This window comes from Prunus persica, chromosome G4, assembly GCF_000346465.2.
Source record: "Prunus persica cultivar Lovell chromosome G4, Prunus_persica_NCBIv2, whole genome shotgun sequence".
In the NCBI taxonomy this organism is placed as follows: Eukaryota; Viridiplantae; Streptophyta; class Magnoliopsida; order Rosales; family Rosaceae; genus Prunus; species Prunus persica.
The window spans coordinates 8,682,050-8,706,008 of record NC_034012.1 but is presented as its reverse complement, the minus strand read 5'-3'; the positions used below and the strand labels follow the sequence as shown (position 1 = coordinate 8,706,008).

Genomic DNA, 23,959 nt, shown 5'->3' with positions numbered 1-23,959 from the left:
TATTAATATTGATAAACAAGTTTGCTGTAAAACTAGAAAAAGACTCCCAACTCTTCTGAATCTGTCACCAATAATTTTATTGATTTCAATATTAGATATACAACATTGTCTCAATGGACCCTATAGTATCTTTCATTTCTTAACTAATGAAACTACATCTTTTATGCCAGTGATTGCATGATCTACTGATATCCGCTGCATATGTATAACAATTCCAAAACCTATAAAGATTTGTCAATATAATTTGACTGTACAGAATATATACTAAGAATCATTCAGGGCCAATAAAATCATCTGTTCTTCTTCTTCCCTGCAAGAATTGGTTGGATTTGTAAGTGCCTATTGAAGGCCTCGTTGAACAGGAAACGAGTCTGGAATGCTGATAAAATCGGAAGCCAGGAAAAGACAGCAATAGGTGCAAAGAGAGCAACTCCCATTCCGTAATCGTATGTTTTAGCAAGTACTCTGGTGAATTCCCACAATCCAGTATTCTCTATCAGGGGCCTCACAGCTTGTGCAAACTGAACCAACAAAGTTATCAGTGAAAGAATAAGCAGGAAAAAAATGCAGCCTGAAAGAAAATAGATCTATATTATCATAAACTTACCAATATCAAACCCCACCCTGTTGGGAAAAATGCTAGAGAGCAGACAAGTATGTCCTTCCAGGATAATTTACATACGAAATAGAGAGCAAGTATGACAGAAAGAACACCCAAGAAGAGGAAGGCTTTAAATAGCCTAAACACTAGGTGATATCTAGCACTGAACTGTTGCCTTCCAAGGTTCACTGCCTGCAAAGGATGACGAGTTCATGTGAGAGAAGCCAAGTAGATAAGTTGAGTGATCTCAAAGGAAAATACCTTCCAAAATCCAGACCATATTAACAATAAACCAGATTTTTAAAAGCAAAAACGAAGAGGAAAGAAAAGACAGATATGTTCTCCCTAATAGCATCTTAAATATGGACATAATTTCTAATAGAAGCCAATTGTAAGGTTTACCTTTACTATAAGGAAAACTGCGAGGATCACCATCCATGAAAGCAAATAAACCAGAAAATTCCTGCTGTTTTGGGAGATGTCAAGGTGGTAGACCAGACCATACTGATATAGGAAAAATCGAACGGAAAGGAGAATTTCAAACACCCTAGAAGTCATCCCTGAACGACGAAGATGGGCTTGCTCATCTATCCACCAAGACTGCCAACTTTTATCTTGTTGAACTCCAATGCCACCCTGTTGTCTGATCCACTTGTTCCAATCTTTCCAGTCATCTACTATCTTCTCCCAACTGAATCCAGAGGGATTAAAAAGAAATGGAGCGAACAACCAAGTGATTGACATGAACCAAATTGAATAAGTGATCAATACATATGCCATGTTGCTCTGATAGGACCGCCTAAACAAGTCATAAACAGTCAACAGGAGCAATAATTCGAATCCTTTCACAAAGTGGCTTCTTGAATATAACCTGTAGTTCTCAGTGAAGCTAGCATGAAACACAACGACCTTACGCCCAGTGGGTCTGTATTTAGCACCCCCATGCAGAATTGTTCGGCCATAATAATGAATTTTTGTGCCAAAGGAGAAAGTGAAGAAAACAGAAGCCAGCTGCAATTGCATCAGGACAAAATCTTTAAGTGCATTAAGGAACCCCTTCTCAAGTCCAATTTCCATCACCATTGGTAATCCTGTTAGTAGTCCAAGCTGTATAAATGACTGTGAGGCAAGAGCTGTTTCCAAGGATTGTATGTTCTGCAGTCTAGCTTCAATTATAAGCGCTTTTTCCAAGCCACTAAGGACAAGGTATAACTGTCCGTAGAGGAACACGTAGATTCCAATAATTGACATCTGACAGCAGAATTTCAGATCAATCACACCCCATGTTAGTTGAGTGGCAAGAACTTCAAAATAGAGCATTCAGAATAGAGGAAACAGCAATAAATAGATGTAACAAGACATATGTGATAATAAGACTATAAAGAATATCTACCATAGATGTATTGACTCCAGAAATAGAGATTGACATTGTACATGAAAGAATATATTTTATTAATTTACTCCATAGAATTTGTAGTTTGTTGACCTAAAAATTTTATAAGAAAAACAAAAGAATTTTCATCTTGCAATTTTCAAATGATCATTGTCAGTGACTGATATGACACTATGCCTAAAACCAGAGAAATTTATCCTAATAGCAACATAAATTTGTTTAGGGGTTGAAACAAATTACCAGGCTACTAAAGTAAAACCCAATGGTTGTGAAATAACAAGATAGCATCCGGAAGAAGTCAAACTGACGTCCAAGGTGGTATATATCACGGCTTAGAGTTTGTTCACTGTTTCCATTAGCAACCTTAGCTTCAAACTTCGATATCTGGTTTAGACTTACGTCACGCCCCTTGCCAACTTGCATGTACTCATGATAAGTTATACATCCCCGTCGTAAGGTACAGTTAAATCCTACATCATATCCGATGTAAGCAGTTAGAATAAACATTGAAAGTATAGGAATATGATTTCTAACATGAACAAATCCTACCAGCAAAAACATCCTCGCTCAGGTTAATTGTTTTTGATGCTTTGCTTATGCCACCTCTTGTGATGTGAAATAGCCTGTCAAATACATCCGGATGTCCATAATGGAACCGTACCCTATTTATTAAGAATAAATAATACGAATGAGAATGTATAATTATGAGCACTAAGATCTGTTGGACAACAAAATATTGTCAAAGGACCAGATACAACGAATTACTCTAAAATAGCACTCTGGTGGTTTGTAAACACACAACTAAGTACAACTAGCATGAGTTACCAAGCGAAATTTTTTGTGGGTCCTACATTGGTTAAACTAGGAAAAGTTACGCAAACCAAACTAAATTTCACACAACAGATAGATAAGCAAGTGCACATGTGTTCATACATACAGATGCCCTCAATGTGATTGTAAAATGAACTCAGGAAACAAGGTATTATTACCTGAGTGGATTAGCAAGAAGCCTTTGACCAATGGTGACGAAGCTGGTCTCTTGATAAGACATGAACCATGCAAGAGAAGAAACACTGCAATGTGCGGGAAAATAGAAGAATCAGCTTAAAAGTTAAAAAATCACTGATTTGACTTCTCACGGGTGAATGCTAGAATAACTTGCTAGTAAAACATCTGCAGGGAGTACATCTCGAAGCACAATACCTATCTTTTAATCTTTTTCAAAGCATAATACTTCCCAATGTAGCTTATGTAACTGAACAAATGCCAAATCAGATTTCCTATCATAAGGCATGCACTCATTGAGTCACATCTGACATAATGTGCTAATCAGAGTTTATAGGATTAGAGGACCTAACCTTCCTGTAAATACGTGTTCCCTCAAACCAAGTAGTGCAGGAGGTCTCCGTCCTTGGTTCTGAAGAAATTCTTGCAGAAGATTTCTCATTTTGAGTGCTTCTTCCAAATAACTATCCTATAAATCCAGATACTGTAAGAGAAACAAATATGAAAGTGACTAATCTTTAGATACTGGACAAGTAGCCTACTTGATTCATATCAATGGTTTGGAGAGCTTCACCACGAGTGAAGATTATTCCATAATTCTGGTTTTCGGGCTTCCCTTCTCCAATAGTTGGTGGACCAGGAAGCTTTATGCGATATATTTCCTATGAATAACAGCAACGCAGATGACGTACTTTATTGGTTGAATAAAAAATTACAAGAAATGATGGCAGCTGCATTGAGCATTTGATATAATAAACACAACTCTAACATTTATTTCCATTAATAGAAATGCAAATCCAATTATAAACAATATAAAATTGTGTGTTTAGACAAAGAGGTTCCAAACTACTCTTCTTTTGATAGGATATTGTAATGAATTTCCTTGATGCATATGTTGAAAAAAAGCAATTGGAAACGATTATAAACAATATAGAAATTTCCTGTTTGGCAAAGCAGGTTTGTATAGTAACTTCTGTATCTTTGAATTCTAACTCCTTCCTAGCCCAAAAAATGGACTATCTAGTCCCAAGTGTTCAATAATTTCTATTCACTGGCACATTAAACTCATCCGATTACTTTGTTAGTTTGTCAAAGGAAGTTATTAATAGACATTATAGAACAGTACTGCACATTGCTCTATGAAAAATAGATACGCAAGCTAGCTACATAAATTAATGGTACCACATTTCTAACACTTTCCAATTATGTATCATAAGTTAGTCCTTACCTGATCAAAACCATTGACAGCTTTAACCAATACAGAAGAATAAACTTTGCGAGGCCTGTGCCTGTTTTCCACCATCTCTTCTTTCTCCTCAACGTAAGCAACACGCAGAGATGGGTATCTTCAAGCAATAAATTCTAGAGTCATATGACTTCTAAATTATATTTTAAAAGTTGTGTACTTCTGCAATAATTCTTTTCTTTCCTGGTAGAAGAATACCTTATCATCAAGTCAATAATGTCTTGTGCATGTGGATCTCCAGAAGCTTTTTGTGATCCAAACAATTGACAAGAAAGTACATATGTAAATTTCATGTCTGCTATTGCATCTAGCTGGGCAGATAACACACGATTTCTACTTTCAACAGCATCATAACCTTCAAGAATATCTGGATCAACAGAATAAGCCACATGGCATATAAATGCTACTCAAAACTTCTAACTAAAAACTTCATCAATGTCATTTGGCATCAGAATGGACAATAATTAAAGAAAATATATGGCATAGAATTTCGAAGTGGTATAGTAAACATCAAATGAGAATACCCATTTTCCAGATTCAAGAATACAAACCTTCATCTTCAGCCACATCAAGGAATGCTTGTAATTTTAAGGCTTCTCTATAGTACATCATTCCTCTAACTGTTACAACCATATACACGAAACTGGAGGTTATTAAAATGACCAACTGATCTACTGGGTTTAGATTAATAACAAATCTTATGAAGCACCTGTTCTGCTTAGCGTTTGGCCCCGGTAAGAAGCCCAATTTCTAAGATCTTCCTCCTTGCCTTTATCTTTCAATCCATCCAAGTTTTCACAACCCATGCGCTCCAAAAAGTTTTTCCACTCATCTAAGAAATATGAGAGTCAATTGCTATGAGATAAGCCAAACAGTTAGACCACAATGTAACTAAAACATTCACTAAAGTAGTAACCTGGAAATATTTTTTGCATGTAAAAGATGATGGAGACCTCTCGTTGGCTTGAATGAAGCTCCTTCATTGAAAAATTAATATCCTCCATGTAGTGTGGTGTCATAACACTATATCAACAAAAAGTTAATCAGATACAAATGATGGGATTGCTTAGAAGATTCTAAAAGTTTGTATGATTTCCATTCACCTCCAATTGTTTGTTAATGTTAATGTCACCATCACAATGTTCCTACGATCAGTAGCTATCATAATATCATAAACTAATGAGGAATATAATATGATGATGGAGTTATTTAAATCTTATCATATAAAACATAATATTTATTTTTCTCCTGATGAATAATATCATAATAGATTCATTCAACTAAAACAAATGAGGAGGACAAAACAAGTTATATAGCTTGAAGTAAAGGTACGTAAAGAGGAGAAGCCACCCCTATCAATCAAAGACTCACTAATTTAATCCCTTTAACTCTATGAACTTCTAAGGCAATTCGGAAACTGTCTATTGACTTCAATGACCAAAAAATTTAACAGATGAACTAAACACATGGCTGAACGAAAGCAAAAATGAATAGAAATTCCATCGAGAGAAGAAGCAAGACCAGAATGGCAGCATATTGCACAATTTGGGTGCACTGGGCATATTCATAAAGAGAGAAGTGGCAAAAAATGATATGCGTCTCCGAGCCTCTAAGTTCGTTGGAATGTCCATTGCTGTATCTTTGACAGTAAGCAATAGATGAAAACGCTTGATCTGCAATTGAAACAGTTTAGTTATTATAGGTCCAGTGCTTACATGCAAATCCAGGTGTGTGTTTCATATTGGTTATATGTAGATTTATACGATATACTTACATGCTTATGTGTAGCAATATTAAGCTCAGACATGTTTGCAAGTTAAATATGGGAATCATGTTGATTATTGAACCTTAAAACTGATGGAGTGTTGGAATAAATAAATCGTTCACATTCTAATAGCTAAAACTTTTGTGGACCTGGTAAACTAACGAAACTTAACAGAGAGAATGGTAGGAAAACATCAATAAAAGTGAAAAGAGGGTAATGAATATCACCTGCTCATTCAAAGCAGCACTGTCTGGCAAAGGGAAATGGATGGAACTCTTGCTATCAGCAGACCCAAAAAGTTCTGGTTCAATGCGTCTATTAAAATCAACAAAGTCCATGTCGATCTGTTGGAATGAGTATAGCAACTCCAATATCCTGCTTGAATACATGAATAGTTGTGATGTGCACCAAATGAATTTATCTATTCCAGGAATAAAGTTTGAATACACCAAACCTGAAGCCACTAGTCATCATATCATTGGTTACAAGCTCAAATATATCTTGGAGAATTTTGATAACTTTACCATGATGGTCTTCATTTCCCTCAACCTTACAACATTTCATACAAAAGATCAGGATGGCTTAAAGTACTGATTTTTATAAAGTATGTGATCAACAATAACACAATGACTTTGCAGGAAGTGGAATAGTCACCAGAAGTTCCATTAACTCAATACATTTGGCTAGAAGAAGTGGAAGTTCAATCATCCTAAAATCCTGAAGAAGAGTTGATCTTGCAATGCTTTCTTCAATTTCAGTAAACATGGCAGATACAATCCTGATTCCAGAAAAAGAAAAAGAAAATATTCAATTTACAACAATGATATACATTAGAAGTGGGATCAGAATGCTCATGACTCTCCATTACAATTTCCTACCGATGGTTAAAGGACAAAACACACACTGCATACGGGCACACCCAAGCACACACACATACATATATTTGTGATATGTCCCTACCTTTTTTCAAGATCACCAACAACGAGGATTTCAAGGATGTACTTCAATGATTCGTAGCACTCCTTCACAGCACAGTACATGTACTCATCTTTTTTAATTTTTCTGACAAGAATCTCATCCTTCCCCACGAAATCCTTTGCAATACTCAATGCTGTTGAAAACTAGCATGCAGAGGAAACATGTTTGGACATGAACCAAAAAGAAAACAAACTGAAAATATGAAAGATTTTGAATATAGAAGATACCTTATTTGCAAGAAGGAAAACAGGCCAACGGACTATGCCAGAAAATAATTCTGATGACATAGGCATTGTCATCAAATCCAACTCCCTATTTTAGAAAATAATCTTGTAAGGTATTTCTTAAAGCTTTGCTGAAAAACACATCAGTACCAATTTAGATCACCTGTTGTTTATCAAGTCCTCCGTTCGGAAATTATTGATAATTTGGTTCCACACTAATACAAACTTGGCAACACCATTTTTTTCAGTCTTTGACACCTGAGAAAATATGAGATTTAGCAAGCGATTCTTCATGGAATTTGATTTAATGAAACAATTAAAGCCTCATACCTTTATGAATTTATTGTGAAAGAAGCCTGTTTTTCTCTTTTGACCATTTCTTGATGAGGGTGGGATAAGGGAAATATTGAATGCAGAAGGCAAACTGTGAAACCGACTTCTCAACATTCCTAAAGTCCGAATCTAAAGTACAGAAGAGGAGTAAGACAGGTACCAAAATGCCTTTCAGGGAAAAAAAAGAAGCACAACTTACCTCACCAAGGTGATGCAATATGCCATAGACTCCACCAAAGAGTGTGCAGAAAACAGAATACCATATCTGAGTGTCCATAAAATACACCTAATAGATAGAAAATAGAAAAATTGCACATGAGTGTCTGGTATCAAGTTCAACAAGTATACAAATAAAAGTAAAACTTCTCCTACAGTATGTTACAATAAAAATTAAAATTCCATTATGTTCATCTTTACTTTCTTATTGAACGATATTTTTAATCTCAGCTTGATTTCATTTCTAAGCATGGATTTATGATGTTAGCGACCAACCTATTAAAATTTACTTCTATCCATCTGAAAAAACAGAATGTTGAACATCAAAAAGAACTACTTTAAATACTTTACAGAAAACTTACAACTATTATTGGAGCCCATACAGCAACAATTGCACCAGCATTACTCTGAACTGCAAGAGAACAATTTTTTTATATAAATATAATGGAAAATTTTCAACTCCCTGTATTGATGATGTACAAAAAGATGGTAAATACCTTTTGGAAAAAGCTCATGCCACTCATACTTTTTCACACCAATTTTCATGATCTGTTTTGTCGGTTCTATGAGTGGTTTTATCTGCAATTTTCCATAGGCCATGGTAAACAATAAACATTAAGAAAATTATTTAAAAACATATTTCACATTCAAAGTTGTGTGAACATTATTTCTTCTACAACCCTTCTATTTTCATCATCAAGCAAACTCTAGAATCCAGTGAAGTTAGTACCCACCTCAAAGTAGTAGCTGAAAGAAAATTTGCTCAGTAGTACAAGTACCCAAAACAATGTATACCTATGTAGTAAGAAATAAATTACATTAGGGCACAATAAATAAAGGAACAAGGTACCTGATAAGAATTTATAATAGGGTTTGGTATACATACTTCAACACTGAAAGTTGGCTTTCTTGCATCCCACGCCCAATATATAATCCAGGCTACGTGATCAGGAAAAAAAAAAAAATCAATATATCCACAATGTCCAAAACCAAAAGTGAATTTGTCAGGTACATGAGATAAACCATATCTAGTCAACCCAAAATTAGGCATATATAGCAACAGTTCTTCGTTGATCATGAGCACGGTATTTACCCCCAAAACAAATCTTTTAGAATACATTTATGGCATATAATTTTGACTATGCCACTCTTTGAAGCTTGCAACTTTCATATGTTCAAGAAAAAAATAAGTCAACTCGGATTGTTGTCTTTAATGTCATCAGTTCATAACCAGTAGTGTTATTAACTTATTACAGAGAACTGAAAAAAAAAAAAAAAAGAAAAAAAAAAAAGCCAGTATGACTGAGAAAGATTCTATGGTAGAAGTATTCATTGCAAGATCAGATTCAAAATCATCAAAACTTTCTTCAAAGACTGATCCAGAAGTAAAATCAAGTGGAAAACTACATGATAAACCTACCTGTGTCCACCAAGACAAAATGGTGCATATCCGGTGATTTGAGATCTCGATGTATTTGCGAATAGAAGGAACCAAAAATAACACCATCTCAACTGCATTAGTTGTCAAATAAATTGCAACTGCAACCATATAGGAAGAGAAACACCACTCTTGAAGCCAGCTTTCATATCGTGTGGGATAACAGGTATATTTTCTTCTAGAATTAGCATAATATACAGGAAGAATTATAGTCCATATTACTGCAACAACCAGCTTCATAACATGTTTTAATTTTTCAGAGAACTCCATCGTTTGTCTGGCTTTCCATGTAAAGCCAATGTCGAGTATTGCTGCAATCCCAACCCTCTATTAGGTTTCCATTATGCATTTATAAAAGAACTTAAAAACAGTAATATTCAGTTAATAAATACCCTAACAAATCATAACAAGACTATGTCAAAAACATGATACGGCTCTAGTGATTCTACTTTAAGATATTTGTTCAATACTGTGACAGTAACAAGATAAAATCATACCTCGTATGAGTTTAAGAAATGCAGATGTAATGAATACGCTCATGACGTCCTCAAGTATAACCTTGTCAAACAGTTGAAGTGGAGATTCCAATTCATGGCATGCCATAATGATCAATGCCTACAAAGCAAAAGAAATTAATAAGCAACACAGGAAATCATTGTAAGAAGGAAGCAGTTGGTAAAGAATTCATTCTAAATTTTAAGTGCACCTGAAGTGAAAGAATAAAAAAGCTCCACATTCTGTCAAAGCTTCTGAAAATTTGCCAAAACGAACGGACTTCTACAAAATTTGTTTTCCCTAACCATTTTGGTTCACGATCTTCTTCTTTAGTTGCCTGGTATAAAAGAAAAACATGAGAGAAACATGAAAAATAATCAAAATATGGATTTGTTAACTCATAGGATTGTAAACTTTAAAAATCAGTCTACAATTTCGCAATGCTAGGAAAACAGAAAAGTGAAGACAGAACCCAAGAAAATTGCCTACTTGCTTGTCCATTTCTGGCACTCAATAGTACACAAGCCAAGTGCAAAAATAGATTGTTTGCCCTTATTTTTCCATGCACCAACATTCCATTAAATTGTATCCACCAAAGAACAACAATTTCAAAGTAGTCAGAGTAGCATATATAGTCCAAGAAGCAACATTAATGTTAACTCCCATGTGTGAATGGTCCATTTACAAATATGAGTAGAAAATTTGATGAAATTCAGTACAAAACAAATAGCCTCTGTTGTCATACTATAGTTATAATATTATATAAGACAACATTCTAAGTCAAATTAGCGCATCATATGAGAGAGATAATCAGTTTATGTAATATCCATTCTCTTCAACAACTAGAAACACTAGACTTCGAAATTCGGTTTGAAACCGTTAGGGAATGGACCAAAAATGCACATCAAGCTAAAACATTAATATCTCCCATCACATGCAGCCCCATCCTGCACACGGAAAGGCAGGCGGAGACACATATAGGCAGCCTCATCTTGACCTTGCAAATTAACAAATAAGTGGGGAATGGGAATGAAGTTTAAACATAGGACCTCCTCTTAGGACTAGAGCTTGATACTATACTAAACAACCGCTGGACCCATAAACTTAAGCTATTAGAGTGAGCAAACAATGTAAATCAGGCTAACAAGTGTTACCTAAAAGCTACTCGTGTCTGATTGGATCTTACTATGAAATAACAAAGCACTCTAAAGTAGATTTTGAATTTGTGTACAAAAAGAAAAAGACCAGGTTTATAGATACCTATGCAAGACCTCTTAGAGGAAAACATGGTCCATAGTTTCTTCAACTAGAAAGAAACATTGGGTAGCTATACACATGAATACTTCTTAGCAAATTCATTTGATGTCCATGCAATTCATTATTCATTAAATGCAATCGTGGAACAAAAGTGCTATTTCAGTAATATGATTGCAAACTGATATATACCCCCACTTCATCTTCCTCCCCATCTTCCTTCCTTCTTTCTTCTACAGAACCAGTGGATGCTGAAGCCTTCTTAGCCTTGGGTTTCTTTGAAGACGGTATGCAGAAAAAATCATGGTCTAGACGCATGGGCCAACCTATTTGGAAACAATCAGGAGACCTGCAAAAAGATAGTTGATTTACAGCCTCATGATCCTAACTCATTGGAAGCCAAACTTAGATCACATGCAGCAATGTATACACACACACGCACACACACACATAGATAGACAGATAGATAGACCAAGTTGAATTCTGACCAAAAATACTCATTCAGATCATCATAGTTTCTCCATGTGGAATGGTCAGCTGTCCCACTTTTGCTTTTTTTGGCTTCCTTCAATTTCATTAATAAGTAACAGATTAGCTACAAAACTGGCTCAACTGAAACCATAGGGTGCATTCACACAGTACCTTTTTTATAACCGTGTATATAGGGGTAACCACATTGTTAAGGAAAGACTCAGACTGGCCTCCATATGCTGGCATGACTTTCTCCCATGATGTCAAGCTAACAGCGCCAGTTAGCATACCATGTAATTCATATGCCATCTTCAAGAAAACAAGAAAATAAGTAGTATTAATAATAAAAATCATGCATACACTACAGAAAATAACTCATAATGTGAAATATATGTTAAGATGTTTTTGAATGGGCTATATGAACATGAAGTCTAAATCAGTCTTATGGAGCTACTAAATAATAGCAAGAGACCGTAAACTTACATGGTGAAATATATAACACAGACACTCTGGCATGAATCGCAAATTTGCAGCCTCCCCCCATATAAGAAGGTAAAGCCCTAGATACAAAAGTTTATACTGTTGGGCTTCTTGTTTCACATAAGGCAACCTGCAAATGTAAATAATGGAATTATAGTAAGGGGTTAATCAACATAGTTTAGGTAACTAGAATTGGTGAAATAGAAGCTGTCACAAATGAAAAACAGACAAAAATGCAATTATAGTAACATACAATCAGACGAAGAATGGAAGAGTAAAAGCAGAAGATTTAAGTTAGAAATGAATCAGATAGCAGACATTGGGTCAGAATAGTAATCATCAGTAGAAAGAGAAAAAAGAGAAAGAATATTTCATTGGTTGGTTGATGATAAGTGGAAACTAGATCATTTAATCTTACCAGATGTTGCTTTTCCTACCCAAAAATTTGCACCAGTTTGTATAATTTTTAAAAAATTTCCGTAATAACTCATCCACTGAACCATCTCCTAACTGGCATCATAAGAATAAGAAATATTAGTACAAAAGTGAAAAGGAAGATAGTATAAAACCAAAACGTATAAACTCCAGCAACATAAAAACCTTTAAGACTGATGTCTGCTTATGGGTTTTCCGTATGTGAATGTTAGCAAGGAGTAGAAGTAGATGTTCCCTCTGATTGGCCACATTTCCCTCCTGACATAAGACATCATATGAATCAAATTCTGAAAGTAAGAAACACAGATCGCAGCAGTACATGTCTAATTGGCCAACTGCTAGTACAGATGTTATGTCACACCATACAACTTATTGTAGGAGGGGAAGTAAATTAAACTAAAATTTTGGAATAGATTACCTGAAATCCAAAGCAGTACTGAAGAAAATCAAACAAATCAATAAAGTCCCCATGTTTTTGAAAATCATTGGCCGAAGGTATACCACGAATATTGCGAATAGCTGCTACTGCAGCTTTAATCTGTATCATTTCATTAGATTATTAGCATTTTCATCCTATTTTACAATTCCGCAGGCTTTCTGCACTATCATGTACTGATATGACCACTTGGATCATTACATATAAGTATAAATTACAAAGAAACAAGAACGCTTTAACAGCATCAGACCTCAGGTAGTTGCATGATTGCTTGCTGACTATCTCCAGGGTCAAGTGGTAGAATATTATATGGCACAAAGAGATCATTAGATTTTGTCTGGACGCCACCTCTATTAGCAAGCGCCTGTGGGACATATAACCAATAAATATGATAAATAAGAAAAAAAAAAACATTTTGGGATTAAAAAAAAAGAAAAAAAAAAGAGACAAAAGCACTGATTTTGTCATCATAAAAGATGTGGGAAAATTAAGAATGCTTAAAATTTTAAACAGAAATGAGAAAATACCTGAGGACCGGTTGTATTTGAAACTGTCTTTAGAACTTCAAACAATACAGAACCAATTCTACGTGCATCTATCAACTTCTCCCTGTGACTATTCAGATCAATTGCCTCAAATTAGTTGTGCTTAGCAGACAAATCTATTAAATACTTTAATGCATTAGAAACCAAATGCATATCCCGATATATATACATGTGTGTGTGTATGTGTGTGTGTGTGTGTGTGTGTGTGTGTGTGTGTGTGTGTGTGTGTGTGTACATATGGATGTATTTACCTATTTTCTAAATGAAATGCTCCATCATGTTTAATGATGTACTCTTTGTAAGCATGATAAACACGCCTCAGTTCACGTATATCACTCATTTCCTTTCGTTTCGTTATTGTAGTTTCTTCATCCTATAACCCATTGAAAAAGAGAGAACATTTCAAGAATGGTAAGAAATCATTATTCCACACCTTAAGAAATCAACTTTTTGCTTCCACAAATACTGCTAGGATAAAAAAACAGTTAACAGACATGGGAAAAATAAGGTACACATCAGACTAACACAGATATATGAGAGAAAGGAATTATCAAAATTGGAAAACATAAACTACAGGTAATGATGATATTGAGAGAGAACTTAATCATAGAATCCATGGAAACATACAAAAAAAAGATTGAATATTTAATGAAGAAAAAATTTATTTAAATAGGTTTCTAAATATATTGCACATCATAGTGATTTCAAATCAGCTGGTAATCACAGGTTTTGAGCCATGAATAAAAACTTCATAGTACCTATTGTAGCACACGAACAACATTATTGTATGTTAACTTTTATACATTGTTGAAACAAGTTCCAATCAACTTTTCAGACAATCAGTTAATAGACATGTGCACCGTATCTGTTTAATGTTGTCTAGCCTCTAAGGCTCTGACTGCTAATTTGAGTCTTTAACTTAATCCTACTACATACATGCAAGTTATGCAATTACCCTGTTAGCAACTGCATATTTTTGTATAGTATACTACAACGTGTGAAACCACCTGTTCAAGTCGCTGGAGAAGGGAAGTTTTGAATTGTCGAACACCCCGGCCACTCGAATTGCGGTCCATATTATGTGCTATTTCAAAGGCATGAAAGCGGCCTGCTCAATAAGATTCACTTAGACAATGTTAATGGCTCATGCATTCATTTGAACTCACAATGAATCACATTTGTATAGCATTGGGTTCTGCAATCTTTGGGAAAAGATGTGTTTGAATTGGAAATTAAAGGAAAAGAAAAGGGAAAGAAGTTTCATTTCAAAATGAGTGCAAACCCTTATTACTACTCGAAATTTAAATCAACAAGATCATTTCCTTCAACCATTTTTCCTATCATCTCTGGAAATTCCAACTTCCTAAGAAACTGTTGATTTAACCCTGTAAATTGAGATGAATGGCTATACCTTCTTTGACTGTTCAGGATGGTAAGGTAATTAAATAAACTGAATTTCTGCAACCAAAGTAGAAATCTTTAACACCCAAAAGAACAAAAGTACTACTCAACGTTCTGTTACAAAAACTTTTGGCCCAGCTTCACATTTTGGTGGTTAGAATCAAAATTTCCCTTTTGGAAAACAAAGAATCAAAACTTTCACGAATTTAATTTGTATCATTTCTCTAAGTGGCAAAATAGAAGATTAGTTCAAAGAAAACTTTCATCTCTGGACATGGAGCTGGAAAATTGCAATCAACATCTCCATTGTGCATATCAGCCAAAATATGAGCACTCAATGGACTTATCTAACATGAAACCTTCATCCTATAGTTGACAATTAAAGCCATTTGACTGACTAGCTAGTTAAGACTAGAAACCTCCAACTTTATCAGAAACAAGCTCACCCCTTTAAAATCCACACCTTGTAAAACAAACCCAATTCAACAAAAACTCAACTTTAACAACTTACACAGGTAAGCAATACGAGGCTCGTCGCTTTCGATCAAATTTGCAACACGAAGAAACCTCTGGATTTCAGAAGCCAAACAGGCAGGCAATCTTTCGCTCTCAAATGGCTCAGGAACATGATTGTGTTCACTTCCAGTGCCCATGGTAATGGACCTTGTGATGGGGCTTTTCGGCTCTGGTGTGTCATCTTCATAGATAGGCTCTGCAACCACAATCTCAGACATTGTTCTGAGCTCAAAAGGAATGATGGGATTGTGAACAAGGGAGAATATGACATGGGTTCAGAGTATATATGTGGGATCTTCTTCGCCATGAGTTGCTTAATGTGGTCAGCTTTGGTTATGGGTATGCTTTTTTGCTTTCTAAAGTGTCGACTGCAAAGAGGATTTGTGATCTTTTTGCTTTTGCTTTTGAAGCTGTGATTTGCTTTCCCCCTGTTTTGAGAGAGAAGAAAGTGACAAAGTGAGAAGGCAGAGAGGGAGTTTTATGAATTTCGTTTGAAACTATGTTCTTTTTCTCTTCTTTTGTTAAAATGATTGTGAACTCTTGATTACACGTGTTTTCCTTTTTCGCGCGAGTAAATGAATCCAAAGGTTTTTATTATTAATTATTTTTCAAATTAATATTCTTAATACTATTGCAAATTAATATTCTTATTAACGAATGACTAATGAAAAAAATTGTGCGGGACTGATTTTGCTACACATGTTGTAGAACATCCGATTAAAAGATTACATTTGTTTAAATTTGATAATTAGTTTTTATATCTAAAAAACATGTTATCTTTTAATTATACTGCTTTACCATTTTATATTGTCATTTTTGTTGTTGTTGCCAAAGTTAGAAAAAGGAGAATGAAAACTCACATATACGGATACTATAGAAACTTGAACTCAAGACCCCTTGGATACACCAAAGATTTAAGCCAATCCAACTACTAATATCTCATTGGTACTCTACATTTTCACTTGACATGAATAATCTTATACGTAATGAGTTATTTTTTCTCGCACACAAATCACAATTTGACATGCACACTAGAACCACCCACTGAAAAAAGAAAGACACATTTCCATTTCGTTATCCCATTGTATGATGGTGAATGTGTGATTATTATTAATTTTTACATCAATTATTATAGTTTAATCAAACATAACAATCAGGGACGGATCCAGGATTTCAAAATGACGTGGGATAAATTTACCTTACATACAAATCCATTGAAAACTCAACGGTACGAGTAAATTTCATTGATAACAAAAAAATACACGAGAGACATAATGAGTATTACCCCTCAAATAACACTTATATAAATTGCGCTATTCAAGTCTTCACAACATTAGAATCACTAATTATTGATTCATTATCTATATTATCAGCAAATTCTCTTTCAATATGAAGTAGCATACAATTAGCAAGAAACTTATCACCTATCTTATTCCAAAGTCGATTTTTAATAAGTCTCATACATGAAAATGCTCATTCTGCTGTTGTTGTAGACACAAGAAGAATTAGCACCGAATGAATCAATCTATCAATCAAGTAGTATGTTTATGCTAATTTTGTTCTTTTTATTTATTTGTTAGTCTGTCTAGTCCTAATAGGATTAGTTAATAATATTTTATTTAAGTGGTTAGCCTAGTCCTAATGAGATTAATTAATAATATTTTATTTAAATGACCTAGGCTAGAATATTAATTTAGTCTATAAAAAAACAAGCTGCCAAAACTTTAGCCCAGGTTAGCATGTTAGTAGGTACGTGCCTGATAACAACTGCGACATTACATTTAGGTGAACTATATTATTATTGTCTCAACGTTGGTTCTCTAGCGTTACTCAATAAGCAATCGCACCTCAAGGCCACTAGTAGAAGGTGTTAAAGAATACATAGAGTCCAACATCAGAAACTTAAATAATTAAAAAGTCTAATATAATAAATGGTTCCACTCCTAATAATACCGATGTCTTTTGTATAAAATCTCAAACCTGCTAAATAGGTAGTTAAGTTAGAGATAATATCAATATTGCTAGTAGTGGGCCAAATATCTGTACCTTGAGATCTTAACATAAGGTAATATAAAAATCGTATTTACGGGTATATTCCATCCCAATCAAAATCAAGTTGCAAATAATTAGTCTGTTCACTTTAAAGCATCCTTCAAAAGCAGTACATAAATTTTATTTTAAAACTAAAAGGCAGTCGAGCTTGATGCATAATTGTGAGTGCTGCAACTTTCCTTTACGTCCCAAATAATTGCTGGAAGTCATCAGTTCACATAACATTGTTTTTATCTCTAGTATTATTAGTTGTCTTCCAACACAGCCGACGAGAAGGCTAAGCAAACCCAAAACAAGACAAAGAGACAACCTATTCCCATAAAGCTCCCTAAATAAAGCTATAGGGCTAATAAGGAAGGCAAAGGCATGAAGTAATGTTATGAAAACAATGGCTATAATTTGATGGTCGAAAGGCAAAACCTTTAAAGAGGGCAAAGCTTCTACAATCACTTTTTCATTGGACTAAAAAACCAAATGGTTGATGGCCTATATGGCCATGTTCACGGTTGGTAGGCATTTGTTATTCTACCCTTGATTGGACACCATATGATATGTACGTCCAACTTTAGCAACTTACGATCCATTCTTTAGTTATATTTTCCATCTTGATACTGTATTTATATACAAAACAATACGATCTTTTAGATATGTGGGGTTGAAAATGAGGCTTTTGGTTGGTTCGTGGAAAGGGGGACCTAGAAATGGAAATCATTTTTGTTTTATTTTTTATATTAGATAACTTCAAGCTTTAGAAAGATTTCATGACTTATGGGAAAAGGAGAGAAATAATGAAATCATTCGTCTTCAATTTAACTTAACATAATCTTGTGCTATTGAGATGAATTAAGCCGATGCATAATTTTATGTATGGTGAATGTTTAAATCTCTTTTATTAGAAAAAAAAAAAATGTTAAAATTTCTTGAACTGTAATGTAAAGCATTGCAGTTAGTGATGTTAGGAAGCAATATGGTCCACCATATGTGTATCTATATTATCTAGATCTTAGATGAGATCAGTAGGAAGAGATAGTTGGCCGAGGAAACTGATGGGTGGCACAGAAAGAAGGAAATAGTCCCAAAATCAGACGTTGCTGGATCAGTGGTTTGGCATCAGCAAAGAAGAAAAATTCAGAATTTTTGTAAAATGAAAACAAAATGATTATCAAATAAACCCTTAATAATTCAAGTGTAACAAATTATTTATCGATCTATCTGAATAATCTAAATAAGATCAAGATTTTTATTTAAGGAATTTTTGTAATCAAGATTTTTTACTTCGAATTTTAAGGAATTCATATCATAGAATTTATAAGATTTAAAAGAACCACATGAATTTAACTAGCGCCCCGAATAGTACAACCAAGACAAGTGTGTACTGCAAATAATATTCCACCCCGAGACCTATAGGCCCCAACTTTTCTACTACCCCAAGACTCCAAAGTGCATTCATATTGAAAACAAGATGAAGAATGCTTATATTAGAAAAAGCTGAAGTTATAATCCTCCAATGGTGCCCTGCAACGGCAGTTTCATAACTCAAGCCCACATGCGAATACCCAATGTTTTTCTTCTGTATGTAGAACCAAATTGCACTGCATATTCCTATAAAACAAATAGTGGCTGGTTTTCCCAAGACCTCAAAAACCAATGGCCTACCGATCTATACCAAACCTTATACTATACTTCCTAAGGATGCTTCAAGCTCAATCATACAATCTCAATAGGACAACTTCCAGCCACTTTTGCACTACCAAACATGACAAGTAAGTTGTACCATTAAGTGCCTAATGTCAGCTCGTTCTCTTCATAATCTTCTTTCTAATAATTTGGTAACCAATACGCACGCTCAGGTGAATATAGTACTTGGAAATTAAGAAAAGAAATTGCATAAAACCCTCTAAATAATATTAATTGTTCAACTATAAACTTTTCTAACAAAAAAAATTGTCAACAATTTGCACAAAATATTATTCCAAATAAGGAGGAATTACAAAAAAGGAATTAATTTTGCTCAACGTCCAGGTAATCCTCTAAAAACCTAATAAGTTGATCATCAGTACTTGTGCCAAGATGCTCCTGCTGATCGTACTGTGCAAGCAAAGTTGGATTAACCATGTCATCTTCACCCTCCACATCGTTCGTAAGGTCCAAAACCCTAAGTTGATCATAAGTACTTGGGCCAATATGGTGCTGCTGATCATCATGAACATGTTGGGCTTGGATTTCTCCACGGGGAGGCACGTCTTCATGATCTTGTAGTTCTTCTAACTTTCTTTTGCCCGATGTTTCTTTCTTTCTAACAAGACAAAGAACAATTGTCTCTTTGTTCCGCACTCGTAGTAGAGATTCATCAAGTTGGAACTCATGCATGATCCATCGGTCATCATGGGGCGAGCCAGGGTTCATGTACCGAAATCGTTTTCTGATGCCAATATCACTCCCACAAGCACGTATTTTCTTGCCGGAGTCTTCTCCTTTCCAAACTCCGGTACCGGCAGCGCCAACTGTTCTGCAAAACCGCGTGCCATTTGGAGTCTTCTTCTTGAGTGTGGTGAAGACGTAGATGTCTTCTTGATCATCTGGTGATGAGTGGTGGAAATCTCTCCATATTTCCCATGGTTCTTTTGTACCGTAGAGATCGCAGTCAGGAACAATGCCTATGGGATAGTCCTCTCCGTTGAGTCTGGGGAGAAGGTAGTGAAGAAATAGTTCTTCTTCTGAAGGCCTGAACTTGTAGCCCACTGGAACTTGATAATAGCCACCCATGCTTGTTGTAGAGTGATGATAGAGAAAGTAATGATTGTGAAAATGGTGATCAAGTGTTGGTGTGTATTTATAGTGGTCATTAGGGTTGAATTTCTTGCAACCCAAGCCCATCAGTATCCGAATTATTTGGGTAATGATTTTATGAACCAATCATGGCTTGACATGTAACATGGATTGAGATAATTAAGCGCAGGTGTCTTTTGTTGCAGATAATTAAGCCCAACGAGAATAAATAGCTACCGCCATATAATATATTTTTCTCGAAATATGGAAACTATTTCCACCAAAAATAAAATATAAGTTATATACATGGTTAATTTTGGTAATATTTTTTTTGTTGTTGTTGGAATTTTGATAAATATTTAGAACTCACAGTTGAGAGTTGCAGAACTTTTATTTATGGAAGGAAAACAAGGGCTTCTTTGTTAGAACTTCTATTTTATCTTTATCCACAGAAAATAATTTTTTTGTTTTTGTTTTTTAATTATTTGCATTTTAATGTCTTAGATAAAGATAAAATTTTGGTTAGATGAAGATAAAATTTTAGATTGTTAGAAAATTCAGCCATAACGACGAACCAAGTCAACCTAGAATCCTAATTCAATTGGGAATTGTTATCAAAATCAAGCAGGAACAAAGATTACTACTTTGTAATGTTTTTAATGGAGAAAGATATTTTATTTTTCGGTGTGTTTTTACTCTAAATTAATAAAACATAAAATAATATTATTGTAACCTATATTGCAGACATTTTTCATGAGTTGTTCAGATTTTGATGGCTGAAATGATCATGTGTACAAAAACGAGAGATTTTTTTGTCTATTTTTCGGGAGTTGTTCAAATTTTCTTTAATTTTACCGAGAACTTATCCAAATTTATTTTAATTTTTTCAACTTGAAAGGAATTACAACCCTATAGTATATCGAAAGATATTAGTTGGTGGGAAAAACCAACATATATATGTTGATCTAGTTATATGTAAGGAAAGAAAAGAAGTTGCATTCATTTGTGAGGGAATGGTGGTTATAGCGTTTAGAAAGGGGTACAATTTAGCCCATTTTTTGGAGAAAACTTAGTTGCAACAAGATATAGCACTGTTTTACTATTCTCATACAATAATGTTTATGCATGCCACGTGAAAGTGTAAATGTTATCACGTGTGTCATACTGTTATTTGATGGGATAACAAAATGCTATCTCCTTTTTATAGAAGTCTTTCTCCTCGCCATGGGCTTTAGAAAACTTAGGACTGGCCAACACTATTTTAATATCGCAACGTTATATTATAATGGCATTTTTTAGTTAGTAGTTTTTTTAACTGAATTATAAATGCAATTTTAGAATTTCTGAAAGAACAAAAAAAGACAAACAAGTTTACTAGTTTTTCAATGTGGGATAAGTGGTCATGAGTTTTTCAAAGTGGGATAAGTGATCAGAGTGGCAATCCAAAGCATTACAGATTCCATCTAATGGCTATTAAGGTCTGTATGAAGGGAAAAGACACAACCAAATATTCCATGAAGGAAATATCTTTTGTAAAGTCCAGTGAAAAACGAGTCCAACAAAGAAGGAAGGAAATATTTTTTGTAAAGTCGCGTTTTTTATAATTAAGTCCATTGATCGTTTCAATTTTGGTCAAAGATTTGGAACAAAATAGGAAATACCAAAAATGGATGGCTATTTTATTTATTTATTTCCTTAAAAGGAAGGATCTGAATTTAAATAAAAAGATTGTAATACCAGGTTTTGAAATTTTATCTTTTATTTTGACCGTGTTTTTGACATTAAAAAGATTAATTTGGGGAATTATTACACGCGTAGAAAGGAAGACAAGTCTTTGTGTATAAAATCCGATCCCATTTTGCATGCCTTGTGCCAATCATATTTCTATTTTCATTACTACACAGACACTAAGCTTAGCCCGGGTTCACCAATTGCTCATGGCTATGCTCATCACAAACCAGGGCCAATCCATCTGCTTGGCCTTTTTTCTTGTGTTAATTTTAGCCTTCTCCTCCTCTCAAGCATCTTGTAGTCGCCAACTTTATGGTGAAGACAAAATCATGCTCCAGAGATTTGAGGAGTGGATGGCTCAAAACGGACGAGTTTGTAAGGATGCACAAGAGAAGGAGTTGCGCTACAACATATTCAAGTCCAATGTGGAATTCATTGAAGCTTTTAACAAGAACAAGGACCAAAGTAACTACCGTATGCATTTCTTTGCCGCATACTTTCCTTCCTTCCAATAACACATTTGACTATTGATGGGATTCTTGTTCTTCTAAAGGATGTTGCTTATATGATCAAGGTCTGTTAGCCTGAATTGAAGCTTGAAAACCTTGATGTCCCCAGACAAACGCTGTCTCGAATTATTGAGTTAAAGAAATTGTTGTAGGGTGAGAGGCATGCATAGCAAGAGAGGAAACGATATTTTTGAAAAAGAAATTCTGAAGAAATTTTGAAAAAATGTAAATACTAAAAATATAAGGAGATGTCATTGGAATTCTTTTAAACCAAAAAATTAGAATAATGGAAAATTGGTTACAGATGCAATCTAATGGCTAGGAATTCATGCAATAATTTTTTACGCTTTTGTTACAGATCCTTCAAATTTACGTTAAAGAGTTTTTAATTTTTAATTTATTTTATTTTATCAAATACGTTAAAGAGTTGGACCAAAATGGGATAGGACAACAAATTGGCCTTGACGAAGGATTACCATTAAATTTGTATATTTCCCTTTAAAGTAAGGATCTGAAATTAAATAAAAAGATTGTACTCAGGTTTTGAAATTGTATATATTTTATGTTTTTGATATTAAAAAGATTAAGGCTTTGTATTGAAGGACTTTATTGTTAATTGCAAATTCTCTACCCTTATTTGGCGAACAACCAAAAAACAAAATTATAGGTAAGGGATTTTTTTTTTTTTTTTTGGGTGTCTCTAAGATAAAGGAAAAAAAATCTATCAATATGCGGAGTGTGTGTTCGATAGGCTTTTATTTTTATTGTCGACACGAGTTTCCCACGTCGAAAATGTTAAGCCTTGGTTAAATTCATTACAAATTAGTTTTAGGCTGGATACTGTAATTCTTTTATACTTACTTTTCTTGTCATCCTTCGGTGCTTCGTGATTTGAAATAGTATATTATGCATAAGGAAATTTTTAATTGAATACACCCCCCTTAAAATGTGTTTTTGACAGGTTGAAAATTTTGATTAAGTTCGTTTTTCAAGGGAGACACTGCCGAAATTTCGGTAGAAGTCCCAGCTCTCTTTTCCTTTGTTTTAGGGGAAGAGGACGTTTGAAATTAGTAAGTGCGATTGATATCGGTTGGATGTCAGAAATACCACAAGATCCATCACGGATTCCGACGAATTCGGGTCCTGTCATTTTATTTGTATTGTTATATCTTGGTTTTTTCAAGCTTTATCTTTTTTTTTTAAAATTATTCTAAGTTTGCAATTTTAGTTGGGATGCATATGCCAGAGTTTCTTCGATTTTGCGTGATCCTTAGTGAAGGCATACCAGATTGTCTTAATTTTGATGTTTGGTAAAATATTGGTTTTTCACTCGATAACTTACTGGTAAGTTATAGGCTTTTCACTCCATCACTCACTTGACGGTTAAATATTGGCTTTTCACGCTATAACTTACCGGTAAGTTATTAGCTTTTCACTCCATCACTTACATGATGGTTAAATATCGGCTTTTCACGCTATAACTTACCGGTAAGTTATAGAGTAAAAGCTGATATATAACCGTCATGTAAGTGATGGAGTGAAAAGCCTATAACTTACCGGTAAGTTATAGGCTTTTTACTTCTTCACTTATAAGACGGTTAACTATTGGCTTGTCACGCTATAACTTACCAGTAAGTTATATGCTATTCATTCCATCACTTACATG

The 23,959-nt window shown here is 34.5% G+C and overlaps 1 protein-coding gene and 1 pseudogene across 1 annotated transcript; both read right to left on the bottom strand.

Annotated features, from left to right (window-relative positions):
- Window positions 52–15,703, bottom strand: LOC18779877 (putative callose synthase 8). The gene is made up of 41 exons (XM_007213225.2): window positions 15,228–15,703; window positions 14,323–14,423; window positions 13,567–13,688; window positions 13,298–13,385; window positions 13,021–13,134; window positions 12,753–12,872; window positions 12,500–12,592; window positions 12,318–12,409; window positions 11,903–12,029; window positions 11,591–11,728; window positions 11,437–11,513; window positions 11,141–11,297; window positions 9,906–10,031; window positions 9,697–9,814; window positions 9,182–9,510; window positions 8,648–8,700; window positions 8,496–8,556; window positions 8,259–8,340; window positions 8,124–8,173; window positions 7,745–7,831; window positions 7,543–7,674; window positions 7,376–7,470; window positions 7,216–7,300; window positions 6,971–7,131; window positions 6,665–6,788; window positions 6,465–6,559; window positions 6,238–6,385; window positions 5,767–5,918; window positions 5,162–5,268; window positions 4,955–5,077; window positions 4,797–4,865; window positions 4,444–4,612; window positions 4,228–4,345; window positions 3,542–3,661; window positions 3,353–3,468; window positions 2,984–3,067; window positions 2,544–2,656; window positions 2,235–2,464; window positions 1,004–1,852; window positions 608–793; window positions 52–521 (listed from the first exon to the last, which is right to left on the bottom strand). Exons 1-41 carry the CDS (start codon window positions 15,448–15,450, stop codon window positions 291–293), a joined length of 5,865 nt encoding a protein of 1,954 aa, XP_007213287.1. The 5' UTR covers window positions 15,451–15,703; the 3' UTR covers window positions 52–290.
- Window positions 19,338–20,050, bottom strand: LOC18781065 (annotated as a pseudogene).

Bases quoted from the DNA above. Each gene is read 5' to 3' on its own strand.
- LOC18779877 (XM_007213225.2), bottom strand. From the start codon at position 15,450: ATGTCTGAGATTGTGGTTGCAGAGCCTATCTATGAAGATGACACACCA. The intron at 8,557-8,647 runs GTATGTATACCA...CTTACTACATAG, and splicing joins AGCCAACTTTCAGTGTTGAA to GTATACATTGTTTTGGGTAC. The intron at 3,662-4,227 runs GTAAGGACTAAC...TGTTATTCATAG, and splicing joins CTGTCAATGGTTTTGATCAG to GAAATATATCGCATAAAGCT.